The 16,546-nt window shown below is 39.4% G+C and overlaps 1 protein-coding gene across 1 annotated transcript in view; it reads left to right on the top strand.

Annotated features, from left to right (window-relative positions):
- Positions 1 to 16,546, top strand: part of LOC144823338 (NXPE family member 4-like) — a 328,593-nt gene that overhangs the window by 226,943 nt on the left and 85,104 nt on the right. The window contains exons 2-3 of the mRNA XM_078681787.1: positions 10,205 to 10,307; positions 13,240 to 13,964. Coding sequence (XP_078537913.1) covers positions 10,215 to 10,307; positions 13,240 to 13,964 — 818 coding nt within the window. The 5' untranslated portion in view covers positions 10,205 to 10,214. The remainder of the gene's footprint in view (positions 1 to 10,204; positions 10,308 to 13,239; positions 13,965 to 16,546) is intronic.

Raw genomic sequence — 16,546 nt, 5'->3', positions numbered from 1 at the left:
ACCAGGGAACATCAGGGGATGACACGTAGTGACCCCCTGGTTCCACCAACACCCCTAAATCAACCCTATGCACCTGTGAAGGTCTTACAAAAGTGAACATTACACCCCGGATTGGAGCCCCACTGAGGTCCAATATATCAAAGGGGAATCAAAATTAAGCATGAGTGTAAAATCCGTTCCGCTCGCGGATTTTGCGGATTTTCTGCAAATTCGCAATCCGCGAACTCTCGCGAACTTGTCGAAAATTCGTAAAATCCGTGCGAAGCGGATTTTTTGCTTGGTCGCACTTGCCAACTAGAATACTATACAATTTCGCGGGAGTAAACACTTGCGAACACGTAGATGCGGCGGGCAGTGACAATCTCGCAATTGCGAGATTGCAAAATTTGCAATTTCCACAAGAAATCCACCAGCAGGGAGCATAAACCTTGAAAATTATGATTTTTATCAGAATAACTCCTCAGGTTGACATTTGCCTGCACTTTTTCTTTGCAAGGAGTCCATTTTGGGGGGCGGGGGTGGGAGGAAGTAAGTGCCCCATAGTCTCCAACTTCCTGTTCCTGTCCAGCAGGCTCCTCCCAGTGCTTTCTTCATGTGCTGGTCACTTTGATTTGGATCTTGACCTGGAAGGATTACTTTTTGTGGATGCTGCTGGATATTTGGATTTTTGCAAAACTGAAAGCACTCAGCAGGTGCAAAAGTTCAATCTTATCATTAGTAACCAGTCCCTGTAGTGCTTCCTGAGGGGCCCCTTCAGATTTCATTTGCCTACTTGCAACTATTCTATGACCCTGCTCTTACCCTCACAGCAGGCTCAGAGAATAGCTACAAGTATACAACAAAGGTCCTGTTAAAAAAATTACACTGCAACAGAAAGCAATTACAGACAAAACTGAAAGCACTCAGCAGGTGCAAAAGTTCAATCTTATCATTAGTAACCATTCCCTGTAGTGCTTTCTGAGGGGCCCCCTCAGAGTTCAGTTGCCTACTTGCAACTATCCTGCTCTGACCCTCACAGCAAGCTCAGAGAATAGCTACAAGTAGGCCACAAAGGCCCTGTGAAAAAAATTGCACTGCAACAGAAAGCAAATTACAGATAAGGAAGCAGGTGCCAGCCAGACTGGAAGTTTAAATTCAGTGACACATTAATCAACCCCAAATCAATTCATGTCACTTGAAGCAGGGCAGGTGTGCTTGCTTTTTTTCACCCCCATAATCTACAGTGATAGACCAACCAGAGGGTGGCAGTGATGTACCAGAGGGTGGCATGGGTGTACCAGAGGGTGGCAGTGGTGAAACAGAGGGTGCTGTGAACCTGTGATGATGAACCAGACGTAGAAACAACATAGTCGGGCCGTTGCGAGCCGACAAGTAAGTTTGCAATTGCGAACTGGTACACAACCCTCGCGAACTGGCAGAAACCCTTGCGAACACAAAAAAAATCCGCAAATTCGCGAGAGTTCGCGGATTTTGCGGATTGCGAACCCGTAAATACGCAAGTTCGCGGATTGCCAATTCGCAAAATCCGCCCATGCTTAATCAAAATCACAAAAGGAGCTGTACACCAATTAATCAAGGGAATCGACTGCTACTCCTCCAATGTGGACAAGTACTTCCTCATCCTTGTTCATCCCCGCAGGAGACATGCTGCCAAGAAGGAGAATGTAACTCGACTCCAGCACTCTCAGTTGTTTCTCCTTGTCTCCCCCTCTCGGGCTAGCTTCCACTCTGTCAATGCCAAAGAAAGAAAAAACATTACGATTTTTGATTTCTCTTTGATGCTCAAGTATCCTTGAACATCTGAGCATTTGAGATGTCATCAGTGATGTCACTGACCATATCATGAGTGATGTACTATGTGACATCATCAGCAGTGCATTGCGGGAGCTCAAGTTATAGTTAGCTAAACTAACTATAACAGTGGAATTTTTCTGGTTTTGTACGAGTGAAATGTCCAACTAACTATAATGTCCCTGAAACATATGGTTTTTGCAGTGAATTTCTAAGATTTTTTTTAGATGCTAATTTCTAACTATAATGTAGTAGTCGCATTTGCAGGGTGGTGCTGAAAGGGGACTGGGCCTCTGACCAGCATTCAGGAATTCTGCCATGTTGGACTCACAGGAGTTACCAGGAGGTCTACTTGGCCCTCAAAGTCCCTCCAGAGTAAAGTGGACTTCATCCCCCAACCCGTACTGTGCCAGGAGGCACTTTTGCAGAGTGGTGGAGAAAGGGGGGCATGGCCTCCCAAGACTTCTTAGCAATACCACTGTGTGGGACTTACTTGAGGTAACAGGAGGGGTAGTTGGCCTCCAAGGACAACATTGAGGGCCAACTACCCCTCCTATTTCCTCCATCAAGTCCCACACAACAGCTTTGCTAAGTTCTTAAAGCAGGCCACACCCCTTTTGCCCACCATCTGCAAATGTGCTCCCTGGAGCGCTTTTGGATGAGGATTAAAGTCCCCTTCGCTGCTGGGGGTCGTTAGGGTCAACTAGCCTACCTGACACCTCCAGTAAGCCCCAGATAGTGGGATTGCTGAAAGGTGGACACAAGCCACATCCCCTATCCCACCACTCTGCAAATACACCTCTTAGCATGCTCTTGGCTTGGGGATGACGTCCCCTTGCCTCCTGATGGTCCTTGGGACAAACTAGCCCCCCTGTGATCTCTAGTAAGCCCCACACAGCTGGATTGCTGAGAGTGGTGGAGGCTACACCCCCTTTTTACACCACTCTGCAAACGCACCTCCTGGCACCCTGCTGCTCACTGGATGTAGTCCAACTTAGTCTTGAGGTCCTCAGGACACCAGCAGTGCACCACAGGGCACATTTACAGAGTGTTGTAAATAGGGGCGTGGCCTCAGATGACCTCTCAACAATCACACTGTGTGTGGCTTACTGGAAGTACCTGGTGGGCTAGGTGGCCCCTAAGGACCCTTTAGGATCTAGGAGACTTAATCCCCCAACCTCCAAGGAGGGGGCGGGACCTCTGGTGAGAGGCTGGCTTTTCATTCCGTTTTTTGGGGCTAGAAGGGAGGCTGTGTGGCCCCCTTCTCTCAATATTGTCTGGGCCCTGGGGACCCCATCCCCTAGGGCCTGCCATATTTATTTTTATTTATTTTTTATACGGGAAGGGTGACAAGCGGCCCCCCTCTCGAGGCCAATTTCGGCCCTGGGTCAACATCCCCCAGGGCATGGCCAAATATTAATATTTTTGTAATTATTTTCAAAGGAGGGAGACCCCATCCCCTGGGGCATTGCCTCGTAATTTTTTTTTTTTTATTACTACGGGAGGGGTATTGCGACATTGTAATTTCATCAATCCAATACACATCAATAATTGTTATGATATTATTGGCAAAATTAATTGAGTTTCCGAGCTTAGTACTCAGTATTTACTTTTTAAGACACTTATTATACTGAGTTTTTTCACTGGATAAAGTATCCTGTAGTCTTTTACCGAACAGTGGTGCCTTGGTATTTTGGAGATAATAAGTGTCTTAAAAAGTAAATTATAATGTCGCAGGATACTACATCATGAGATAATAGAAGTATGCCTCTAAGGACAAATTTTCCTCCATTGAAAATAACAATAACAGTTACTTTCCTTTCTGTAAATAGTGTATTGTTAAGAGAAGTTTGCGAACTGTGGTAATTTGTTTGGTTAACATCACAGCAGCACTAACTGTGGTAATTTGTTTGGTTAACATCACAGCAGCACTAACTCACAGTGAGAATCACTGTGTTGTTAAAATGGAGTCTCGTAAAGGGAAACGAATAACAACAGTGGCAACATTGTTTCAGGCGAGCACAGAGACAGAGGACATTTACTTACGGGAAACGAGCAATGGTCACGTGGCAGACTTCATGATAAAACAGCAGTTCAACCAAATGGAAATACTGTATAAAAAGGAAATAAATAAAAGCTGGGAAATATTAGCTCTGGAAAACTACATTGAAGTCACACGAATTCCAAGGGGACTACGCATTTTCACCATGCCTACTCACCCAGACACGAAAACTGAATTAAGAGAATGGGCAGATAACAATGCACAATACTCTTTGAACCTGATGCGCATATTAATAAAACATGCAAAGATTGATGTGGTAGAGATAACCAAGTCAAGTCAATTTCAGCTTTATTCGAGTTACACTCCAAGCAATTGGAAGAAATGGAAGCAAAAGTACAAAGCCACACTGACCAGGAAGCAATATCAAAATTACAAAAGGAGATGGATGCAAGATTCGAGAAATATGAGATCGAAATTCAGGAACGCAAGAAACGCAAATTCAAGAGAGACGAACAGGACTACAAACATGGCAGAATATTGACCTTTGCAAAGCGCTTTGACACACTGAAAAATAATTATCTTTTGCAAATGTCTAAGACAACACCAAACAGCAAGAGCGCAAGTGAATCTGATTTAAGTGAACCAGAGGTGACAAGTGGGGCAGGAGGCATCCCAAAAGTCAATCTTTTAAAAAGAAATGCGCCTAATGCATATGGATCAAACCATGGCACGAGGAAGGGGCGCGGCAGAAATATAAACAGAGGCCGAGGAAGAGGGGAAATTGTCTCACAAGTACCAGAAAAACCAGACGGGCAAAATGCAAAAAGGCACTATCCATTGCGCAGTCGCAATTAGATAACAATCTCCTTGTGAATCTTTCAAAGCATATACTATCATTGGACGAAAAGACAGCATTGAACAAAGAGTTATCTTTCTGCCCGAAGAGTCACTTCAATTACACAGAAGTAAGAATTGACTGATACAAATATGTTTGGAAACTAAAATTGGCTAAGATTCATGCAAATAAAAACAAAAATAAACCTCTTAAATTGCAAGGACAAATTCCAACAATTAGCACTGACCCAATGATCAGCATTGACCAAGCACAGGATCTGAAAAACATGTGTGACCTACTGTAAAATTTAAAACAGGATGAAATGTTGGAAGAACAAGTCCTTAAACATCTTGAAATTGAAACAAACCAAAGAGCGGGGAGTGGACTAAAAAAAAATTTAAATACTGCCCTGTGTTACCTCCTGGAAACAGAATTGATCAATTCAGTGAGGCAATAATAGAGGATCTACAAAAAATAACAAATACCAGAAATGAAAATCAAAAAGAGAATCTAAGTAAAAAGGAACGGGAAGCAATCAGAAAACTAATGGGAAACAAGGAGCTCATAATAAAACCTGCTGATAAAGGGGGAAACATTGTGCTCATGGATACAAACGATTACCTGCAAGAGGCATATAGACAACGAGAGGACACCACAAACTATTGCAAAATGCCAACAAAATGATAGTGGAATTAAATACTAATCTAAAAAAATGGCACAATGAGAATTTTATCAATGATGATGAGCTGAGTTTTCTGACAAAAGATTTCCCAGTTATCCCGACGATATACTTCTTGCCGAAGATTCACAAGATGCTCCACCACCCACCAGGAAGGCCAATCGTATCCTCGTGTGACTCTCTATATGAGAACCTCTCTGAATATGTAGACCAATTTTTGGCGCCAATTGCGCAGAGCATGAGCTCTTACACCAGATATACGGGCGACTTTTTAAGGATACTCACAGGCATCATGAGGAACAGTCAACTCCTGTCGAAAACAATAGATGGGGTATCGCTATACACGTCTATCCGACATGAGATAAGCATAAATGCAAGCAGATATTTTCTATGACAAAGAAAAATATCAGAGATGAAACATACCTAAATGCTACTCACCATGATCGAACTGTGTCTCACCAACAATATATTTTACTTCAATAAAGAACTTTTCAAACAACACTGTGGTACTGCCATGGGCATTTCTTTCTCTCCAAACTATGCCAAGATTACAATGGGGTGGTGGGAGAAATTGGTGGCATGGATGTGAAGAATCAAGAGGACCTAGACAAAATAATACTATGGGTCTGTTTCATAGACGACTTATTTCTAATATGGAACGGGACAGAACAAGATTTTCAAAGATATTTTCCAAAACTGAATAGCAATCAAATTGGTCTGTTTTTTACATGCAATACAAACAGAACGAAGATTGCCTTTCTTGACACCCTAATATATATAAAGGATGACGAGATACACTCTACAGAAAAGAAACAGCTACCAACAGCATATTACATGGGACAAGCTTCCACCCAAAATCATTAATTGACAATATACCATGTGGAGAATCCATGTGAATGACGCAGAACTGTTCCAAACCAGAGGATGCTGAAGAAAAAATCAAAGAAACCATGGAAAGATTAAAAGTAAGAGGATACAAAGAATCAACAATTAAAAAAACAAGAGAAAATTTGATCAAAAATCGTGAGAGGACTCATTGATACCAAAGAAAATAACAGAAAATTGTGAAGAACAACAAGTGCCACGCTTCATAACTACATATAGTAAAGAAAGTGGAAAGATCATGGGAAAGATCAAAAAATATTGGCATTTAATTAAAAAAGATCCTGATATAGGACAACTAATTGGACCAAAACCAACTGTGACCTACAGAAAAACAAAATCTCTAAAGGACATGCTAGTAAAAAGCCATTTCAAACAGCGATTAGACACCAACTGGCTAATGGAACAATAAAATGGCTTTACAAAATGCAATTCATGGAAGGCATGTTAGATTGGCAAAAACAAAAAAATAATTGTGGAACCTAATGGAAACACGATTATCCTAAACCAAACAAATCACGTGCACCTCACAATATGTGATATATATCTTTGAATGCAATTGTGGCAGCAAAATCGACAGCATGATCTGCACCTTGCGGAAACGCGTTCTGGAGCACATCAGAGCAGTTAAAAACAAAGATCTTTCATATGCTACTGCCAAACATATGATATTATGCCAGAAAGGAGACTGGAGAGCAATGTGCTATTATGGCATAAAGGCAATCATGGTGGATGAACGTGGTGGGAATAAAAAAACTATGTCAGATAGAATCACGTTATATTGTCAGACTTTAAACAAAGAGCTTTATACACATTGGGAATGAACGTTAAATAAAAAACAAAGAACTTTACAGTAATTATCTCCAAAATGCCAAGACACCACTGTTCTGTAAAAGACTACAGGATACTATATCCAGTCAAAAAACTCAGTATAATAAGTGTCTTAAAAAGTAAAGTAAACGCCAAGTACTAAACTCGGAAACTCAATTCATTTTGCCAATAATATCATAAAAATGAATGATGTGTATTGGATTGATGAAATTATAATGTCGCAGGATACTATATCTTGAGGTAATAGAAGTATGCTTCTAAGGACAACATTTCCTCGATTGAAAATAACAATAACAGTAACTTTCCTTTCTGTAAATAGTGTATTGTTAAATGTAACACACTACATGTCCCAGAATTCCACATTGAGGCCAGCTGGGTATAAATAGTGCAATAAAGAAAGGACTCACTAACCGTGAGCAAAGCTGACACTAATATGCGGGTTTCACACAAATGTTCAAGGGGACTTATGTTCAAAGTCCAGTGGGTGCGGATCAAAAATATCCGAGCGCTTCTCAATGCTCCAACCTCTGAAGAGTAATGCTCGAGTTTTTACAAGAGATGGACATCATAGACAATGTGTTTTGGGCAGTGAACCCATTGATACGGGTGATTATTGCTCAACACAGAAGGCACACTAGTTCTAAAACACTATCTAGAACTTCAATTTCAACAAAATGGAAATGTGAGTGACGCTTTCTGTTTCTACCCTAAAAACTGAATTTTATGCCATGCGAAGAATCTTCAGAAAAAAAGTTCCAGATCGCTTCCAAGGTAGACATCAGGCTAACCATTGGCTAATTCCTGCATTGTCATTGACAAATCATGTTTCTGAAATTGACTACTAATATTGCTCGCTTTACTCTGCAGGTAATTGAACATGGCTTCAGCCACGAGAAATACATTACACGGGTTGCTGGTGATCACTATTGTATTTATGCTGGCTTTTTTTCGGGCACCGGAATGTAAAAGAGGTATGGAACCTTTATGCATTTAGGAAATATCAGAGATGAAACATACCTAAATGCTACTCACCAAGATCGAACCGTGTCTCACCAACAATATCTTTTACTTCAATAAAGAACTTTTCAAACAACACTGTGGTACTGTCATGGGCATTTTTTTCTCTCCAAACTATGCCAAGATGACAATGGGGTGGTGGGAGAAATTGGTGGCATGGGATGTGAAGAATCAAGAGGACCTAGACAAAATAATACTATGGGTCTGTTTCATAGACGACTTATTTCTAATATGGAACGGGACAGAACAAGATTTTCAAAGATATTTTCAAAAACTGAATAGCAACCAAATTGGTCTGTTTTTTTACATGCAATACAAACAGAACGAAGATTGCCTTTCTTGACACCCTAATATATATAAAGGATGATGAGATACACTCTACAGAAAAGAAACAGCTACCAACAGCATATTACATGGGACAAGCTTCCACCCAAAATCATTGACAATATACCATGTGGAGAATCCATGTGAATGAAGCAGAACTGTTCCAAACCAGAGGATGCTGAAGAAAAAATCAAAGAAACCATGGAAAGATTAAAAGTAAGAGGATACAAAGAATCAACAATTAAAAAAACAAGAGAAAATTTGATCAAAAATCGTGAGAGGACTCATTGATACCAAAGAAAATAACAGAAAATTGTGAAGAACAACAAGTGCCACGCTTCATAACTACATATAGTAAAGAAAGTGGAAAGATCATGGGAAAGATCAAAAAATATTGGCATTTAATTAAAAAAGATCCTGACATAGGACAACTTATTGGACCAAAACCAACTGTGACCTACAGAAAAACAAAATCTCTAAAGGACATGCTAGTAAAAAGCCATTTCAAACAGCGATTAGACACCAACTGGCTAATGGAACAATAAAATGGCTTTACAAAATGCAATTCATGGAAGGCATGTTAGATTGGCAAAAACAAAAAAATAATTGTGGAACCTAATGGAAACATGATTATCCTAAACCAAACAAATCCCGTGCACCTCACAATATGTGATATATATCTTTGAATGCAATTGCGGCAGCAAAATCGACAGCATGATCTGCACCTTGCGGAAACGCGTTCTGGAGCACATAAGAGCAGTTAAAAACAAAGATCTTTCATATGCTACTGTCAAACATATGATATTATGCCAAAAAGGAGACTGGAGAGCAATGTGCTATTATGGCATCAAGGCAATCATGGTGGATGAACGTGGTGGGAATAAAAAAACTATGTCAGATAGAATCACGTTATATTGTCAGACTTTAAACAAAGACCCTGAACAAAGAGCTTTATACACATTGGGAATGAACGTTAAATAAAAAACAAAGAACTTTACAGTAATTATCTCCAAAATGCCAAGACACCACTGTTCGGTAAAAGACTACAGGATACTATATCTAGTCAAAAAACTCAGTATAATAAGTGTCTTAAAAAGTAAAGTAAATGCCGAGTACTAAACTCGGAAACTCAATTCATTTTGCCAATAATATCATAAAAATGAATGATGTGTATTGGATTGATGAAATTATAATGTCGCAGGATACTATATCTTGAGGTAATAGAAGTATGCTTCTAAGGACAACATTTCCTCGATTGAAAATAACAATAACAGTAACTTTAATTTCTGTAAATAGTGTATTGTTAAATGTAACGCACTACATGTCCCAGAATGCCACATTGAGGCCAGCTGGCTATAAATAGTGCAATAAAGAAAGGACTCACTAACCGTGAGCAAAGCTCACACTAATATGCGGGTTTCACACAAATGTTCAAGGGGACTTACGTTCAACTCCAGTGGGTGCGGATCAAAAATATCCGAGCTCTTCTCAATGCTCCAACCTCTGAAGAGTAATGCTCGAGTTTTTACAAGAGATGGACATCATAGACAATGTGTTTTGGGCAGTGAACCCATTGATACGGGTGATTATTGCTCAACACAGAAGGCACACTAGTTCTAAAACACTATCTAGAACTTCAATTTCAACAAAATGGAAATGTGAGTGACGCTTTCTGTTTCTACCCTAAAAACTGAATTTTATGCCATGTGGAGAATCTTTAGAAAAAAAGTTCCAGATCGCTTCCAAGGTAGACATCAGGCTAACCATTGGCTAATTTCTGCATTGTCATTGACAAATCATGTTTCTGAAATTGACCACTAACATTGCTCGCTTTACTCTGCAGGTAATTGAACATGGCTTCAGCCACGAGAAATACATTACACGGGTTGCTGGCGATCACTATTGTATTTATGCTGGCTTTTTTCTGGCACCGGAATGTAAAAGAGGTATGGAACCTTTATGCATTTAGGAAAGTACCATGTTCGTGGGTACTTGAATATTGCTCTATTGTCCTCTCTGTTTCAATGGGCACTGGCAGGGTCGGACTGGCAATTAGTGCAATCAAGTGAGCTGATTTGACAGACCAGCGTGTTTGCCGGTTTTTACTGTTGCTGTCACTGATATTACAATTTATTTTAGGTGTCTGCTTCACTAATGGGGGGTCACTATTATTTTGGTGCCCAGGCCTATTGTTTTCCCCAGTTTGACTCTGGACACTAGTACACCAGATAGGGTCTTCACAATACAATTACATTTTTATATTATTATGATTTGGAGCTTCGAAGAGTTCCACATAATAACACATATCCAATTTATCAAATCAATCAAAACTTAAAAAACAAGCTAATAAAATTACAAAGCATCAAAAATTCAGTTTTTATAAAATGATACAAAATTCATAATTGCGTGTTAATTGCAGAGAGGTGCAATATAAGCATGAGAACAATATTAGAGTCTTTTCAAATACAAAGCGAGCAAGGGCTGGACAAGGCAAGGTATACCATTAGTTCATTCGAAGACTTTGTGTGTGTGCGAGGATGCTAATAATAATATATTTGTAATAATACAATTGATTCAACAAGCATTAAGGATTGAAGTACAAAGGGATTCAAAGATTCTAAGGTACACTGTTTAGTACGCAGTAACTAGCAGCATAAAGGGTAACAAAAAGTGCAAGTGCTCGAACATAATAACAGACACCAAAATCTGATAGTCTTGGCTGATGGTCAATTGTACATGACAGTTATCGTAGCAGCATGCAAGGAGATAAAAGTGCAAGCGCACAACTATAGTACCAATTTCAAAAAAACATTTAAAATGTGACCATAACGTAATACATTTAAAACATATCATACCAATAACTCTTTAACAGTTACAACCTCCTAATACAAACAACCCAAAAATACTACTTATAAAAATTCATTACATTTTTCTCTGAAGGAAACCTATGCCTCCTACTGCGGCTAAGGGGGCAACCTGTTCCTTCTAATATATTTTAAAATTGTTTATATATTTTATAAAACAGACTGCTACAGAGAGGAGTGGGGGGGGAAACAATTTCGGGCCTGCTCAGCTGTGGCAATATTATACTTTAGGAAAAAAGATCTTAGTTATCTATGTTGTGAAGGTAGTAGTAGGGAACAGACAAATAGGACGTGATTTAAGTCCTGCGCACAGGTACCACATAGGTGACAGTCTTTCCTGCCTAGGGAGACTCTCCCATGCTCCTGTTAAAATTGTTAAGGGGAGTAAATTCAGCCAAAGCAACAAGATTGTTTTGTGTACTCCATGAGGGAGATTCCATATCACATAGGGTTGTGGCTTTTTATAAATACTACTCCGCACTATAAAGTCATTATTGGAATGCTCAGCGCACAGTGCCTTATCTCTTTTATGAGATATGTCGTAAATAGTTTATAAATTCTAGTTCTCAAAACTTGTTTAGGAAGAACGCCCATACAGTTATTCTCAAAATCAAACAAATTTGCTGCTTTCTGATTATTCCTAAAGAGAGCACTTTTTCCCTTCAGGATATAAACAAATTCCTCACGCATTGCTACCCGTAAATGGTTCTCAACACTGTTCAATAGTGCATTGCTCTGTCTTAAGCACGCAGCCATAGAGAACACATAAGTGGAAAGTAGCCCGAATTTGAGCCGAATCGCTGCTATGGGTGCTGCGTGATTCAGATTAAACATTTGGTGCAAAATACTCCCCTCTACATTCTCAAAATGATCCCACTGCTGTTCGTCTAATATTTTGCAGGCATAACTCAACGATGGGGGAATTTTATTTTTATAAACTGATAAAACATGTGCAAAGTGTCTTTTCTCGCAATGCTTATAAAGTCTACTAATTGCGGAAACCTGAGAGATTGCCTTACCGCCGCATTGGTCAATGTGATCACTACTGGAGCACTTACCTGTGAAAATTCTGCCAAGGTATAGGTAACACTTCACCACGGCAAGTTTACCATTCCCCAAGAACCAGTGCTTATTTTTCCTGACTCAGTATCCCCGATATCTAAGGACCATCATTTTACTTTTTGTAATATTTATTTTTAAGAAGTAATCATCTGAATAACTTGCTAACTCGATAAGTCGCCTTTGGAGTCCAATTGGAGTTAGGTCTAACTAAATGGCATCGTCCACATATAGCAGGCAGCTCAACTTAATAGTTCCTAGTTTTGGAGGGTCCCCTTTGCAAAGGCCTACAGGGTCTTCACAATACCTCTGTAGAGTGATGAAATTATATACTTCTGAGAAGCATGGTTGGCATAACAAAATAAACACTACATAAGAGTATCCCATAACACACCAATCATACACCACCTCTTGAACCATTGCTATTGATTGTTTTTCAGTCTGTATTTGAAGCTTGCCACCGTTAATGGGCGATAAAAATTGTTCTAGTTAGATAACTGAATTGTCTCTCTCGCTCTCTCTCTCTCTCTCTCTCTCTCTCTCTCTCTCTCTCTCTCTCGGATAAAGATTATGTTCAAGACAAAACTGTGCTTTTCATTTTGACAGAGAGATATTTCCTATCGAGGAATTACTATTTTTTCAGACCCAAATTTTGTCTTACATGGAGGTTCTCGTAATAGAACTAACTCTTATTTGACCATTTTAATCTTTGGCACATGCAGTCAATGGCAGAATTAGGGGGACGAGCAGGGATGGAGGAGCGAGTAAAGTTGGGGAACGTATTGAAGTGTTCATACAAATTAGGATGTTTAAAGACAGAAATTTCCTTGAAGTGCCAGGGGCTCTATGAATGCACTAGATATGTGTTGACACACATGTATGCAAATTAATAAAGTTAAAAAAATAATAGTCATATAGTAAGGCTGCCAACTCACCACTTTTTTATCCATTTCAGTTTTCCAACCTTAGTGAAAAGCTTCACTTTTGCCGAAGTCATGTTGAACAAACCACCCATGCTGCTGGCCAAAAGCCACCCTCTGAACTTCAGTTAAAAATCAATGAAATCTTCCAGAAAATTGAGCAGTCCCTACCCAACGCCACAGTCGGCAGCAATTGGAAAACTTCTACCAGTGGCAAAAACAGCAAAGGCACCATAGTTAACCACAAAGACCAGTATTGCGTAGGCGAGGTTCTGACGGTTCAGTATGACATGTTCGACCACTTGGGAAACAGGAAGACCTATGGAGGAGACTTCCTCAGGCCAAGAATATTTTCACCTGAACTCAATGCTGGCGCCAGTGGAAGAATTGAAGATTTTCACAATGGTACCTACCATATCCATTTTACCCTATTCTGGGAGGGCAATGTAAAGGTTTCCACTCACCTGTTTCATCCCAGTGAGGGTGTTGCTGCTCTGTGGCGGTCAAGGCATTCAAGTCTAGGGGTCCTTGCCTACCAGGGTCGTTTTCAAAATGCAAATACGAATACTGAAGCCATCACTGAATGTGGATTTAAGCTCAAGACTGACAGTGAGGTGTGTGAGTACATCGATGAACGAGACGAAGAGGCCTTCTACTGCATCAAACCTCCAAACCTGCCCTGTGGCTCCTTGAATGACATGAGGTCGGTAGACTTACACAGCTCTTACCTCACTGCTGAGGAGCAGCACCTTTTTGAAAGGTAACCATTCTGAGCTCTGTTAAACAATACTTCTAGTGTTAGGATAATTGTCACTTTTGTTTATTTTGACAGTTTTTTGCTCAGAGGCATCTATAACCACCACTTAAATATTAGCATAAATGGTTAGACATAGACTAGTGAAAGGACCGATTTTGTAATTGTAATTGCATTTATATATATTGTTACTACCTCTGATGAGGCATTGTTGCTCTTTTTGGCGAGTAGTATAGTACTCCGGAACCCAAAAAGGATTAGTGGTGAAATTGTTTAGGGAAATAGAAATTAATTTGAACGGTGGACATGCCAGTCTGTTAGTTGGATTGAAAAGGATAGTGGAAGAATAGAAGATGGGAAGGGTCTAGAAAGTGTTTATTTGGAGATCATAGCAGCAGGAGGAGGTTTGGGATGAGTAAAGGAGAGATGGAGGGGAGAGAGTCTCTAGAAGTGGATTAGGAAGCAAGATGAGGTATCGGATGATTCTAGAAGGGATACATGAGAGAAGGGTTTAGAATGGATTATTTGGGAGATCTGAATAGTAAAAGAGGATCAAGATGATGAAAGGAGCAGTAGGGAAGGGAAGAGTCTAGAAAGGGCTATTTTGGGGATCATAATAGTAGAAAGGGGTTTGAGACGAGTCAAAGTGGAGGTAGAGGATGTATTAAAAGAGGCATAGGGTGAGATACAGGTTAGTGCATTAGAGATGCTGAATAGGAGTAGAGTGATAAATACAAAGATACATAAGTACATGAAAGGTGTAAATGTATAAGGAAGGTAACATATCTAGATTTAAGTTGTATTTAATATGATTAGACTGTCAAGTGTTGCTGTACTTTAAGCTAATTTATTTGTTTTTATAATTGTTTTTTTCCTTTTAATAATTCAATAGTGTAGGTAAAAAAGTACTTCTTTTTGCAGCGACCTATATACAAGATAAACATAGAATAATATAACCATAGGTAATGTGTACATTTGTTAAGCAGACCTAATGAATATCTATACATTCATAAACATGTTTATTATACACATTATATAAAGGAATGCACATATCTAGATACATACATATAATCCAAATAAATGTTTATATTCACAGGAACATGCTCTGAATTTATGTTTGAGTATGGTAGTTATGTGGGGAAGAGCCAACTCCTGAGTAGTCTTCTGAAGATTAGATAGTTATCCGTAGATCTTATGTTTGGGTGTAAAGAGTTCCATAGTTTGGCTGCTTGAACAGAGAAGGATGTGCCACTTATGGGTTTTTTCTTGCAAGGTGGGATTTTGAGGCAAGGTGCCAATCTAGTGCAGAGGTTCCTTCGTTGAATGTATTTGGTGATTTTATTCCTGATGCAGAGCAGCCCTGGTTCATGTATCGCTTTGTGGGGATACAAATCAGCTTGAATGTGGATCTTCTGGCAACGGGTAACCAATGTAGAGTCTTCAAAACAGGGGAGATGAGGGCATGTGGCTTTACATATAGGAGTATTCTGGCAGCAGAGTTCTGAATCAGTTGTAGTCTTTTCATAGTTGTTAAAGATGATTTGTGGTAGAGGCTACTGGTGTAATCGAGTTTAGACATTACAAAAGAGATAGTAATCTGGACATTGTACATAATTTGGTAATATTGTGTGAGTTCCATGGATGAGATTTTGGCATAGTGTATCTGCTACAACATTCCAATGCTTGTGTTTTTTTTCTCCCTTTTTAATTTAGACCATTCTAAAATTACAGAGTGAAGTTTTCTAGTAGTCTTGTATAGCCCCACTGCCCCAGTCTATATTTGTCATTAAAGGCCACATCCTTGTCACTGGGTCTAACTTGCAGGTCGTGCCTATTACTTGGGTAGAGCACATTAAAGAGAAGCTGTCTTTATTGCTAAACAATGTTGCTTTCCTTCCATGCTTTCCTTTAAATCACATATCCATGAAAGACATATATCTTTTCAATACTTGTTTTGTGAACAAAGTCCATCCTGTGAATTACTACATAAAGTTATAAAGTAGGAGGATATTTGGGTTTGTTCCAAGTTAGGTGCGATTAGTTACTTCTTCACACACTAAGCACACTTTTTTAACATTTCTTTATTGGGTTTTATGAACTTCTTTATACAAAATCTACAATCTGAACATTTAGAAGTTTACAGTAGCAATCATTGCCACGAATAACAGAAAAGCGATACCTGAGGTACAATGACTGGTCCATAACTCATCACAGTAAAACCTAAATAAAAAGAATCCGCAGGGAAAAAAAGACATATGAGTAAATGAATCAAACTGTACATTAAGATGTAGCCAAGTTCATAGTTAACTGACTGAGAAATCTCCAGAAAAGAGAGTAGAAAATGAAATTACGAGGAAGAAATTAAGAAAGTTGTATACAGAAAAAAGAAAGAAGAAAACATCAAGAAACAACTTATCTGGGAAATGAGGAGCTAGTGGACACCCTCGGGATGGCACAAAACGCTGTTAGTCAGCCACAAGTGTGTGTATCTAACAGTTCAATCAGTCTCAACATTCAGAGTTAAGAATTCTTATATATACCATGGCAATAACTCAATTACATCCTATACATTTGTCTGGATTAAATAG

The sequence above is a fragment of the Lissotriton helveticus genome, chromosome 3_1, assembly GCF_964261635.1.
Source record: "Lissotriton helveticus chromosome 3_1, aLisHel1.1, whole genome shotgun sequence".
Classification (NCBI taxonomy): domain Eukaryota; kingdom Metazoa; phylum Chordata; class Amphibia; order Caudata; family Salamandridae; genus Lissotriton; species Lissotriton helveticus.
This window is presented reverse-complemented; position numbering and strand designations above follow the sequence as displayed.